Source organism: Coregonus clupeaformis, chromosome 18, assembly GCF_020615455.1.
Source record: "Coregonus clupeaformis isolate EN_2021a chromosome 18, ASM2061545v1, whole genome shotgun sequence".
Classification (NCBI taxonomy): Eukaryota; Metazoa; Chordata; class Actinopteri; order Salmoniformes; family Salmonidae; genus Coregonus; species Coregonus clupeaformis.
Window position 1 is genome coordinate 18,103,741 of NC_059209.1, and position 13,888 is coordinate 18,117,628.

Below are 13,888 nucleotides of genomic sequence, written 5' to 3' on the forward strand. Positions count from 1 at the left end.
GGTAAAAACTCAACTCGTCGTGTTTGGAGGACAAAGAATGCTGAGTTCCAAAGAACACCATACCTACTGTGAAGCATGGGGGTGGAAACATCATGCTTTGGGGCTGTTTTTCTGCAAAGGGACCAGGACGACTGATCCGTGTAAAGGAAAGAATTAATGGGGCCATGTATCGTGAGATTTTGAGTGAAAACCTCCTTCCATCAGCAAGGGCATTGAAGATGAAACGTGGCTGGGTCTTTCAGCATGACAATGATCCCAAACACACCGCCCGGGCAACGAAGGAGTGGCTTCGTAAGAAGCATTTCAAGGTCCTGGAGTGGCCTAGCCAGTCTCCAGATCTCAACCCCATAGAAAATCTTTGGAGGGAGTTGGAAGTCCGTGTTGCCCAGCAACAGCCCCAAAACATCACTGCTCTAGAGGAGATCTGCATGGAGGAATGGGCCAAAATACCAGCAACAGTGTGTGAAAACCTTGTGAAGACTTACAGAAAACGTTTGACCTGTGTCATTGCCAACAAAGGGTATATAACAAAGTATTGAGAAACTTTTGTTATTGACCAAATACTTATTTTCCACCATAATTTGCAAATAAATTCATTAAAAATCCTACAATGTGATTTTCTGGATTTTCTTTCTCATTTTGTCTGTCATAGTTGACGTGTACCTATGATGAAAATTACAGGCCTCTCTCATCTTTTTAAGTGGGAGAACTTGCACAATTGGTGGCTGACTAAATACTTTTTTCCCCCACTGTAAGTGTATGTAAACTTCCGACTTCAACTGTATATACACATGCTAATCAGGGGAAATGGGAACCAGGTGTGCGTAGTGAGACAAGACAGTCCGGGGTTGGTGACGCCTAGAATAGCGGTGACGTAGACCTCCGGGGCTGGTGAACAGAATGAGCAGCAGTACCGGGGGGATCCGTGACATTCAATCCTTGTCATATGAAGAGAAATTATAAATAAAACGTATCAGTGCTCATCGGTCATTGGACATAAACGTTACACAACAAGTTGGAAATCGCAAATTCAACAACGAGTGGTTTGGAAGGAATCAGTGGCTAACTGCAAGCGTTGCAAAGCAATCACTAGCCTGCTATTCAGTGGAGTGGGTGTGTGGTCCAAGTCTGGGTTTAAGGGTCTCTTATACAAGCTTAAAAGGATAAACATTCACATGCCATGGGCCAGAAAAGGTTGAGTACATTGGCCATTCTGTCAATTCAGCATGACTTCTGCCGCGTTCAAAACAACTGGGAAATCTCAGACTTCAGTGAGTTCAAGACAACTGGGAACTCTGGAAAAAAAGGTGCTCCGACTGGGAAGATACGCTTTGAACGGTCATCCAAATCGGAATTCCAAGTCAGGAACTCGGGTTACTTTCTAGAGCTCCGACCTGAAGATCACTGACGTCATGATTCGACCTTGTTTTTTTCAGAGTTCCCAGTTGTCTTGAAAGCACCATAAATCCAGAGAATGACAGACTTTGATGACTAAGTTTGATGCCGCGCCACCTTCCTGTTCAAGTGAGTACAGCACAACAAGGTGAGTCCAAAAATGTCTTGTATGCTGCTGCATAAATTATGTAATATGCCAGGGAGATATGTATACTGTAGCTAAGAAAGTCCTACTAAGTGTATTTTGTGTAGTAAGCTGTTAGTAGCCCATATGCCTCACCCTAATAATTTTGTCCCTTTCCCCCTCATAACTTAGCCTACTGTTCTGACTTGGTGGAGCACATGTAGCATACGTATACAGTTGAAGTTGGAAGTGTACATACACTTAGGTTGGAGTCATTAAAACTTGTTTTTCAACCACTCCACAAATGTATTGTTAACAAACTATAGTTTGCACATCTACTTTGTGCATGACACAAGTCATTTTTCCAACAATTGTTTACAGACAGATTATTTCACTGTATCACAATTCCAGTGGGTCAGAGGTTTACATACACCAAGTTCACTGTGCCTTTAAACAGCTTGGAAAATTCCAGAAAATGATGTCATGGCTTTAGAAGCTTCTGATAGGCTAATTGACATCATTTGAGTCAATTGGAGGTGTACCTGTGGATGTATTTCAAGGCCTACCTTCAAACTTTGCTTGACATCATGGGAAAATCAAAAGAAATCAGCCAAGACCTCCACAAGTCTGGTTCATCCTTGGGAGGAATATCCAAATGCCTGAAGGTACCACGTTCATCTGTACAAACAATAGTACGCAAGTATAAACACCATGGGACCACGCAGCCGTCATACCGCTCAGGAAGGAGACGCGTACTGTTTGGCCATAATGACCATCGTTATGTTTGGAGGAAAAAGGGGAAGGCTTGCAAGCCAAAGAACACCATCCCAACCGTGAAGCACGGGGGTGGCAGCATCATGCTGTGGGGGTGCTTTGCTGCAGGAGGGACTGGTGCACTTCACAAAATAGATGGCATCATGAGGAAGGAAAATTATGTGGCTATATTGAAGCAACATCTCAAGACATCAGTCAGGAAGTTAAAGCTTGGTCGCAAATGGGTCTTCCAAATTAACAATGACCCCAAGCATACTTCCAAAGTTGTGCAAAATGGCTTAAGGACAACAAAGTCAAGGTATTGGAGTGGCCATCACAAAGCCTTGACCTCAATCCTATAGAACATTTGTGGGCAGAACTGAAAAAGCTTGTGCGAGCAAGGAGGCCTACAAACCTGACTCAGTTACACCAGCTCTGTCAGGAGGAATGGGACAAAATTCACCCAGCTTATTGTGGGAAGCTTGTGGAAGGCTACCCGAAACATTTGACCCAACTTAAACAATTTAAAGGCAATGCTACCAAATACTAATTGAGTGTATGTAAACTTCTGACCCACTGGGAATGTGATGAAAGAAATAAAAGCTGAAGGATGAGTTTGCCCCATCAAGATTTACATGCTAAAATCCCCACTGCAAATGGGACGTTTGGGTAGAAATATAGCGCCCTTTGTTAAATAAGTCTTGTCTAGAAATGGCTCCAAATGTCTTGTTTTAGCACAGAACATCATCTATTTCATATCATTAGTCTCCCAGTGGAAGCTCTCAGAGTTCCTTTTGTTCTCTACTGGACATCTTAAGAATTTTTAAGAGGCTGTTTGTCTCACAGGATATGTGAATAATTAAAAATAATTAAAGAGCAGCAGTAAAATAAAATAACAGTAGGGAAGCTATATACAGGGGGGGTACCGGTACAGAGTCAATGTGCGAGGGCACAGGTTAGTTGAGGTAACTGAGGTAATATGTACATGTGGATAGAGTTAAAGTGGCTATGCATAGATAATAAACAGAGAGTAGCAGCAGCATAAAAGAGGGGGTGGGGTGGGGGGGGACAATTCAAATAGTCCGTGTAGCCATGATTAGCTGTTCAGGAGTCTTATGGCTTAGGGGGTAGAAGCTGTTAAGAAGCATTTTGGACCTAGACTTGGCGCTCCGGTACCGCATGCCGTGCGGTAGCAGAGAGAACAGTCTATGACTAGGCTGGCTGGGCCGTATGCACTACCCTCTGTAGTGCCTTGCGGTCAGAGGCCGAGCAGTTGCCATACCAGGCAGTGATGCAACCAGTCAGGATGCTCTCGATGGTGCAGCTGTATAACGTTTTGAGGATCTGAGGACCCATGTCAAATCTTTTCAGACTCCTAAGGGGGAATAGGCTTTGTCGTGCCCTCTTCATGACTGTCTTGGTGTGTTTGGACCATGATAGTTTGTTGGTGATGTGGACACCAAGGAACTTGATGCTCTCAACCTGTTCCACTACCACCCGGTCAATGAGAATGGGGTGTGCTCAGTCCTCTTTTTTTTCCCTGTAGTCCATAATCATCTCCTTTGTCTTGATCACGTTGAGGGAGAGGTTGTTATCCTGGCACCACACGGCCAGGTCTCTGACCTCCCTATAGGCTGTCTCATCGTTGTCGGTGATCAGGCCTACCACTCACTGTTGTGTCGTCGGCAAACTTAATGATGGTGTTGGAGTCGTGCTTGGCCATGCAGTCATGGGTGAACAAGGAGTACATGAGGGGACTAAGCACGCACCCCTGAGAGGCCCCTGTATTGAGGATCAGCATGACAGATGTGTTGTTACCTACCCTTACCACCTGGGGGTGGCCCGTCAGGAAGTCCACACACCCAGCCCTGCTAAATTACGACTTCCATTTCCTACTCCTATAACTCTCACTTATTGTTCTAAATCAGAACCTTGAGATGAATTAAAAATGCTCCAGAATTTAATTAAAAGGATTTAAAAAATAACCCTTGTCTGCCAGCTGTGGCATTTAGTGTAGCTTACAGCCGGGGGGTTCCAGCCACAGTGTGTGTGTGTGTGCGCGCACACGTGTGTGCATTCAAGAATGCATGTGTGTATGCTTATGTGTGTGCATGCGTGCGGGTGTGCTTGTGTGTGTGTGTGTGCGAGCATGCATGTGTGCAGTATATATACAGTATGTTTGTGTCCTGCCTCTGTTTGATGTGGATAGCAGCACAGTAAGACAAGTCACAGACCTTCAGGCTTAGATCTTGGTAAGAAGCTGTTTGGGGAATTCTGAGTTAAAATTCCCCATGCTGAAAGATTGTTTATGTCACAGGGAGTAATCTAATCTAAAGCATACCTTTCTTTCACTCTAGCATAATGGACATTGATCCTTTTTGACATACGTAGATGAGTTCTGTTATACATGATCAAAAATGATGGTTCAAGTCTCCTCTTTCTTTAGCCTGTGTGTGTGTCTGCGTGTGTCTGTGTGGAGAGAGAGCTTGCCCTTAGAAAAAAAATCACATGTGCTTTTCAGACAGGTGTGAACACCTGTGAACAAATCATGTGAACATTTTCAATGACATTTTATTTGTATTTTTTTTAGACACTTGTTTTTCGGACACGAGAAGTTTAACATGTTAACAAATCATGTGAAAATATTCAAGTGACATTTTATTTTAATTTCCATTTTTTTCACATCTTTATTTTCCACCACTTTCAGCTACATCTGGTCTCCCATCCAGGGACCGACCAGAGCCAACCCTGCATAGCTTCAGAGGCAAACCAGCAGTGGGATACAGGGTGCTATGTTGCTGGAAAGAATGTGCCAAAACAGCAACTGGGAAAAGGCAGCAAAAGCAAAGGCCAGGGTAACATAATCAAAGACAGGGGAAATTGCAGGAAAGAGGGAGGCGTTTATTTAATCGCATTATCATAGAAAAAAATCACTGATTTTTTTTTTTTCCATCCATGTACATTTCATTTATTCTCGCATTTCAAAATTATTTCCTTGCAATATTTTGTTTTGCTATTAATACTTTTGGGTTCATGTTTTGCTTTCAATATCATTCTTTTTGTTTGCAATACTAAGAATTTTGTTCTCGACTTCAGAAGATTTGCTTGATATTAATGGCACAAAAGTAACTCAGTCACTAGAGGACTGCACCATATAATAACACTATTACTCTATTAAAGGTGTTGAAAGCGGCAATCCTTAATTGAAACATTAACAAAGTGTCTCCCTGCCACAGTTTCAGTAGAAAGCTGAGGGATAGGGTTGGAGAAATGTAACCACTATTGATATTGATGCAAGGACTGACCATCCATGATATCAAAATTATAGTTTTAAACATGTTTTTAGGCTATAGAGTGGTTGTTTACATTTACTTTGTTTACAAACGTTGGAGTAAAACAAGCTTATATTGTGGGTTCTGATGGGCTCATCAGGCATTTATACTTTATATTCTTCAAGAATCAATGGGTACAAATGTAGGATTGCCCCTTTAACAGGCAGTGACCGTCATACATATGGAATTATTTTAAGATGGTCATACCAAGGAACATTTAGCTATTTGATTTTGAATTTTAAGACCCCTTAAGGTGTCAAAAAATGATCCCAAAAAATGTTGGGATGAAACATTGAATTTGGCATTACTCCTATTAGCCAAAATAAATGCATTTAATAACAGATACACTACATGGAACAACAGATAGTCCAAAAAACAATAGAAAGGAAGTTTGTTCTGAAGTGTCTGTCCTATATCTGAGAGATATAAGAAAGACCAGGAAACTACTAATCCCCTTACTTTAGGCACTAAACTATCTCCATATATATACTTAACAAAAATAGAAATGCAACATGCAACAATTTCAATGATTTTAATGAGTTACATTCCATATAAGGAAATCAGTCTATTGAAATAAATTCATTAGGCCCTAATCTTTAGATTTGACCCATGGCAGGAGCGCAGCCATGGGTCGGCATGGGAGGGCATAGGCCTACCCACTTGGGAGCCAGACCCACCCACTGCGGAGCCAGGCCCAGCCAATGAGAATGAGTTTTTTCTCCACAAATGGGCTTTATTACAGACAGAAATACTCCTCAGTTTCATCAGCTGTCCGGGTGGCTGGTCTCAGACGATCCCGCAAGTGAAGAAGCCGTGTGTGGAGGTCCTGGGCTGGCATGGTTACACGTGGTCTGTGGTTGTGAGGCCCGTTGGACGTACTGCCAAATTCACTAAAACGACATTGGAGGCGGCTTATGGTAGATAAATGAACATTCAATTCTCTGGCAACAGCTTTGGTGGATATTCCTGCAGTCAGCATGTCAATTGCACTCCCCCTCAAAACTTGAGACATCTGTGGCATTGTGTTGTGTGATAAAACTGCACATTTTAGAGTGGCCTTTTATTGTCCCCAGCACAAGGTGCACCTGTGTAATGATCATGTTGTTTAATCTTGATATGGCACACCTGTCAGGTGGATGGATTATCTTGGCAAAAGAGAAATGCTCACTAACAGGGATGTAAACAAATTTGTGCACCAAATTTGTGAGAAATAATCTTTGTGTGCTTCTGGAAAATTTCTGGGATCTTTTATTTCAGCTCATGAAACATTGGACCAACACTTACATGTTGTGTTTATGTTTTTGTTCAATGTACTTCCATTAATTTTTTCTACTGGTCCCGGGGCCCTTCAAACAGTCTTGTGCTACAGACAGAAGTTGGCAGAAGAGGCTGTACCGACTTCAGACTAGTCTGTGGGCGTCCTAGAGCAAACGCATCTTTCGATAGAGTGGTCATAATACTTTGTAGACCAAACTGTTCGGACGCTACAGACGTTTTTGTGAGAATGGTCTGACAAACACCGCTCTAGCTATGCCACCTTTCACTGCAGATGTGGAAGGGCGATATCATCGGATGTGGTGGATTGAGACGCAGCCCATGCAAAAAAACAGATGGCTTAAACAGACAGATTTTGATGGGGATTTTTGTATGATGCTAATTAGATTTCCGCGGGGGCAGGTTAACATGTGAACTCTAAATTGAATTCATGTGAAAATATGGTTTCACGTGTGAAATTGAAGATCAACATGCGAAAACAGCTATTTCAAATGTGAAAATGTGATTTCACATGTGAAAATGTGATTTCCACATTTGAAAATGCAAATTTGACGTGTTTTTTTGTAAGGGTCTACCCGGCTACTCACTGGCTGGGTTCGCAGACAGGGAGGAGCTCTTCCTCTCTGGTTGTTGATGCTGCAGGCATAGTGAAGGAAACAGACAGAGGGAGAGAGCGAGAGAGAGAGAGAGAGAGAGAGAGAGAGAGCGAATAAGGGGGAGGAGAGGACAGTACCATCGCTGCATCAGTGCCACAGCAGAGTGGAGCAGTAAAGGACTCTCGTGTCCTCCCTGTTCTTCTACTCTAAACACTCACTGGCTCAGCCTCACAAGAATCAGAGACTGGAGCTCCATGTGACATATCCATCACAGCTGAATGCTCTACTATCCTCTTATCCTCCTACTCTCTTGTCTGTGGAAGCTGTGGGATTTTGGATATTGAATACGTCTTTCTTTGCATCTCTCCTGCTAGACTCTGCTGCTGCTGCTACTTTTAGAGGTTTAAGACTGTTTTGGTTGGAATGTGTTTCTGGCTGCTGGTGACAGTTTTTGTCAGTGAAACCTCTTTCTATACTGGTTGTATTTTCACAGAGGAGTTATAGATCTAGACCTTTTGATGGCCTCCGGGACTCCTTGAACTCCACCTGCTGGTAATGTACAGGGCATGCACAGAAGTTGACATCCAGAGATTGTGTTTGTGTGCAAGCTCAGCTTTTCTCACCTCTGCAGCTTAATAGTAAAGAGAAAGGAATAGAGGTGGAACTGACACAAGTAGCGAGACAGACTCTACTGCAGCCCCTGTGTACTGTACACACCAGAGCATGCATCTGCTAGGTTAGCCCACCAGAAGGCTGTCCGGTACCAACACAAGACTTAAGCACGTACCCACACACACCCAGAGACACACACTCATACACAGCAACATCCTCTGCTCTTCTCATGGCGCAACAGAGGATTACATTTGCCGTAAGACCGCATTGCACTCTGGGGCCAGAAAAGTGAAAGAAGAGACGAGAAGAAAAGGAGCAGCAGAGAAGAGGAGGGGAAGAAAACGACCATCTGGTAGCAGCTCACCTCCATGGGGAAACTGAAGGCGAGGAGCACGGATTGATGAACTGACAGTTTGTTGAAAGAAAGAGAGAACGACCATTGGAGAGAGCACAGCTAAACTGACGGTCTGTCTAAAGAAAGAGATAACTGACGGTCTGTTTAAAGAGAGAGATAAAGACTGTAGTGAGATGAGAGCAGAACTGAACATGAACTCTTCGTCGTCCGATGTGAACCAAAGCGGATCTCCTTTCTGCCTGCTGGGCCTGGGCTACACCCACACCTTTAACACTTGCGTGCTGGAGGCGGCCGTCATTCTCTTCCTCACTATCCTCATCATCAGCGGCAACCTGGTGGTGATCTTCGTGTTTCACTGTGCTCCACTGCTCCACCGCCACACCACCAGCCACTTCATCCAGACCATGGCCTATGCAGACCTCCTGGTGGGGGTGAGCTGCCTGGTGCCCTCCCTGTCCCTGCTCCACTACCTCAAGGGGTTGGACGAGGAGCTCACTTGTCAGGTGTTCGGCTACCTGGTGTCTGTGCTGAAGAGCGTGTCCATGGCGTCTCTTGCGTGTATTAGTGTTGACCGCTACATCGCCATCACACAGCCGTTCTCCTACGCTACACTGGTCACACCATGCCGCCTGCGCGTCTGCATCGGCCTCATCTGGCTCTACTCCGCCCTCATCTTCCTGCCCTCCATCTTTGGCTGGGGGAAGCCCGGCTACCACGGGGACATATTTCGCTGGTGTGCGACCTCATGGCAGACAGATCCGGGCTTTAGCTCGTTCATCGTGGCTCTGCTGTATGCACCGGCCGCCCTCACTGTGTGTTTCACCTATGGGAGTATCTTCCGTATCTGCCGTCAGCACACCCGGGAGATCACCCAGCGCCATGCACGCTTCGGCCCCCCGGAGAGCGAGAGGGGCGAGCGTTGTGAAGGGTGCCCGGATAAGCGCTATGCCATGGTGCTTTTCCGTATCACCAGTGTGTTCTACGTGCTCTGGATGCCCTACATCCTCTACTTCCTGCTGGAGAGCACCGGACTCTACCACCACCTGGTTGCCTCCTTTCTCACCACATGGCTAGCCATCAGCAACAGCTTCTGCAACTGCCTCATCTATAGTCTCTCCAACAGCATGTTCCGGAAGGGCCTGGGCCATCTGTTCAGGCAACTCTGGTCCCCCTTTCTGGGACTGGGCTGCTACATGGAGGGGAAAAAGGGTCCCGCTCTACCCAGGCCGCGCCCAGCCCCAGCCTGCCATGTGTAACAATCTCCTACAGACACTGTCTAGTTGGTTAGCTACCCACTGGGCACAGATGTCAATTCAACGTCTATTACACATTGGTTCAATGTCATTTCATTGAAATGACGTGGAAACAACGTTGATTCAACCATTTTGTGCCCAGTGGGTACAGTAAACTTTGGCCTTGGGTTTGGCTTCAGCCCCTGGTGAGTGCAGTGTATTACTACATTGCATGTGACAGGGTCTCTTGCTACATTAGTAGTACATAGAGACCCCTGTGGCCAGGCCAGAGGGGTGGTTTGCAGGCAGGAGCTGGAAGGGTCTTCTTCTGGAGTGTTCTCCCAAGAGGGGTTGCCTGTTTCTGGCTGGGTGGATCACCACCACGTGTGGAGGAGAACGTTTGTGGTAGTATATATGGATATCGGAATGGATCTGAGGAAAAAAGAGGCACACAGCTCTCTGTGGGTTTTGAAGAGGAGAAACTCCAATCTTACAGTTTTGGTGCCATGTTTAGGTGTCTTTGTTCTTTCAGGGTAGACATTAGTGATGCATAACAAGTATTTAGAAACATAAAAGCACTTGAAATATACTGTTATTCTTCCCTTAAATTGCGACAAAATCATCTGATAATGATGTTGTGCACTACAGTAAGCTGTAGCATACAGAGAGGACTAGCAGTGTGAAAAGGACTGGTTACAGTTGGTTTCCCAGAAAAATACTTGAGGATTATTCAGTAGCTTGTGTGTATTTTATGAAAGGGATTATTCTCGTTTGAAGTTGGGTGTTAGAAGTGAGATCCAAGAACGTTCATGTAGTGTTTAGTTTCACACAGGAATGTTGATGTATGAATTAGCAGATTTTTGCAAGATGGCATTCTGGTTTATCATTCTCAGCAATGAGACAAGTTGATTTATTTGAGAATTGTATTCTCTGTCCATGTTTCCTCAGGTCGAACGTCAGTTGTTTGTTTACCCTTAATGGCTGATGCATTTAGACTGGTCTTGAGACTGCAAATGCACGATTTACTCATCATAATCTGACAGCAATAACATAAGCAAGATTTTTTATAGATTGGAATTGCAGCATGTTAAGCATGCTACTGATCCAGATGCAAAACACAAAAGAGAGACACAATCATTACCGTGTGTGTATTCTTACTGTTGAGCTACTCACTCACTCTGTGCTCCTAATACAGTGGCTTGCGAAAGTATTCACCCCCCCTTGGCATTTTTCCTATTTTGTTGCCTTACAACCTGGAATTAAAATTGATTTTTGTGGGGTTTGTATCATTTGATTTACACAACATGCCTACCACTTTGAAGATGCAAAATATTTTTTATTGTGAAACAAACAAGAATTAAGACAAAAAAACAGAAAACTTGAGCGTGCATAACTATTCAACTATTAAAGTCATTACTTTGTAGAGCCACCTTTTGTGGCAATTACAGCTGCAAGTCTCTTGGGGTATGTCTCTATAAGCTTGGCACATCTAGCCACTGGGATTTTTGCCCATTCTTCAAGGCAAAACTGCTCCAGCTCCTTCAAGTCGGATGGGTTCCGCTGGTGTACAGCAATCTTTAAGTCATACCACAGATTCTCAATTGGATTGAGGTCTGGGCTTTGACTAGGCCATTCCAAGACATTTAAATGTTTCCCCTTAAACCACTCAAGTGTTGCTTTAGCAGTATGCTTAGGGTCATTGTCCTGCTGGAAGGTGAACCTCCGTCCCAGTCTCAAATCTCTGGAAGACAGAAACAGGTTTCCCTCAAGAATGTCCCTCTATTTAGCGCCATCCATCATTCCTTCAATTCTGACCAGTTTCCCAGTCCCTGCCGATGAAAAACATCCCCACACCATGCTTCACTGTGGGGAAGGTGTTCTCGGGTTGATGAGAGGTGTTGGGTTTGCGCCAGACATAGCGTTTTCCTTGATGGCCAAAAAGCTCAATTTTAGTCTCATCTGACCAGAGTACCTTCTTCCATATGTTTGGGGAGTCTCCCACATGCCTTTTGGCGAACACCAAACGTGTTTGCTTATTTTTCTTTAAGCAATGGCTTTTTTTCTGGCCACTCTTCCATAAAGCCCAGCTCTGTGGAGTGTACGGCTTAAAGTGGTCTTATGGACAGATACTCCAATCTCCGCTGTGGAGCTTTGCAGCTCCTTCAGGGTTATCTTTGGTCTCTTTGTTGCCTCTCTGATTAATGCCCTCCTTGCCTGGTCCGTGAGTTTTGGTGGGCGGCCCTCTCTTTGCAGGTTTGTTGTGGTGCCATATTCTTTCCAATTTTTTAATAATGGATTTAATGGTGCTCCGTGGGATGTTCAAAGTTTCTGATATTTTTTTATAACCCAACCCTGATCTGTACTTCTCCACAATTGTGTCCCTGACCTGTTTGGAGAGCTCCTTGGTCTTCATGGTGCCGCTTGCTTGGTGGTGCCCTTTGCTTAGTGGTGCTGCAGACCTTTCAGAACAGGTGTATAAATACTGAGATCATGTGACAGATCATGTGACACTTAGATTGCACACAGGTGGACTTTATTTAACTAATTATGTGACTTCTGAAGGTAATTGGTTGCATCAGATTTTATTTAGGGGCTTCATAGCAAAGGGGGTGAATACATATGCACGCACCACTTTTCCGTTATTCATTTTAAATCCTTTTTTTAAACCAATTTGGACTATTTTGTGTATGTCCATTACATGAAATCCAAATAAAAATCCATTTAAATTACAGGTTGTAATGCAACAAAATAGGGGATGAATACTTTTGCAAGACACTGTAGCTGTACAGATGAGCTGAGTGGCAGAGTAGCACATGTAGGCTCCCAGAGGGCCAGATTGTCTTTCTAGAAGGCAGAGGGGTCATTAAGACAATGTGTTTCTAAGGGTTTCATGCAAAGTAGGTTTATGTGGAACTACTCTGGGTCTCGAAGGCATTTATGGAAAGTAGACTTGTGGATTGCTAATAGGTTTTTATGTGAACTAGGTTTATGTGCAAATATATGTAAATATATGTAGGATAGGAGACAAAGACCTTGGACAGTGTACACTTCACTGAAACATCATCACAATAAAAGGTGCAGAGGTGATTGTACTGTATGTGAAGGAGTCTTCTTATATGACAAACCTATATTTTATATTTTATTTATTTTACCTTTATTTAACTTGGCAAGTCAGTTAAGAACAAATTCTTATTTACAGTGACGGCCTACACCGGCCAAACCCAGACGACGCTTGGCCAATTGTGCGCCACCCTATGGGACTCCCAATCACGGCCGGTTGTGATACAGCCTGGAATCGAACCAGGGGGTCTGTACACAGTCATAGACAATCACTCCATCACACACACAGTAGAGCAAGCAAGGGTCAACCTACTGTGGCAATTAAGCAAGGAGAATATCAGATGGGTCTGCACTGCAGCACTCTGTATTCTTATTCCCAGGAGTGATTGCATTCCATTCGAGGAATATTCTAGAATCACAAGCACAGCATGACAGCATCTTTGCACTATAGTGTGTATACAGCTCTTATATACAACATTTGTATGTTTTTTTTAAATATCTGTTGCAAGAATAGTGCTTAACTGTGGTGTTATGACTTGATACCCCAGGATAATCTAGAATAATGATTGGGTTTTTTACAAGATTATTTCAGAAATTGTATATGCATGATGGTATTTCAGCCAGTGAGAGGTGGGTGAGATGATCAATACTAATTTTAGGATAATGCTCCTGAAAGCAGTTTTTTTGCCTATAGCCTACACAATTTTCTTAACATTATAACCATTGATGATGTTGTGTAAATAGCATATTATATTTCCTTTAGGTCATATTTTCATTAATTTCACCTTTCCGGGAAAGACCTTAGTACACACTAAAAGTAAAAGGTTTCTGGAGTATCCTTTAGGGGTTCTTCAAATTGAAACTGTGGAGGAACCCCTTTAAGTTCTTCAAATAACCAATTTTAATGGATCCTCAAAGGATCTATTATTATTATTATTATTATTAATACACATAACAATAAAACAATATTTTAGTTGTCAGTGTTTATTATGATTTTAGTGGCAAAGCAGAATTAACACATCTAAATATGAGGTAAACTCCCAGCAGAGCCCTAAGTCCAATGGGTATATCCTCTGGCGTGTTGATGTTCTCTGTATCCATAGCCAGAATTATTTTGCAGTGCATGGTGATCGAACAGGTTTCTTGTTATATTC

At 43.5% G+C, this 13,888-nt stretch overlaps 1 protein-coding gene across 1 annotated transcript; it reads left to right on the plus strand.

The window, feature by feature from the left end:
- Positions 1–8,633: 8,633 nt before the first annotated feature.
- On the plus strand, positions 8,634–9,698 carry LOC121550702 (probable G-protein coupled receptor 21). Its single transcript, XM_041863061.1, has one exon. The coding sequence runs from the start codon at positions 8,634–8,636 to the stop codon at positions 9,696–9,698; it is 1,065 nt and encodes a 354-aa protein (XP_041718995.1).
- Positions 9,699–13,888: the final 4,190 nt, after the last annotated feature.

Bases quoted from the DNA above. Each gene is read 5' to 3' on its own strand.
- LOC121550702 (XM_041863061.1), top strand. From the start codon at position 8,634: ATGAACTCTTCGTCGTCCGATGTGAACCAAAGCGGATCTCCTTTCTGC.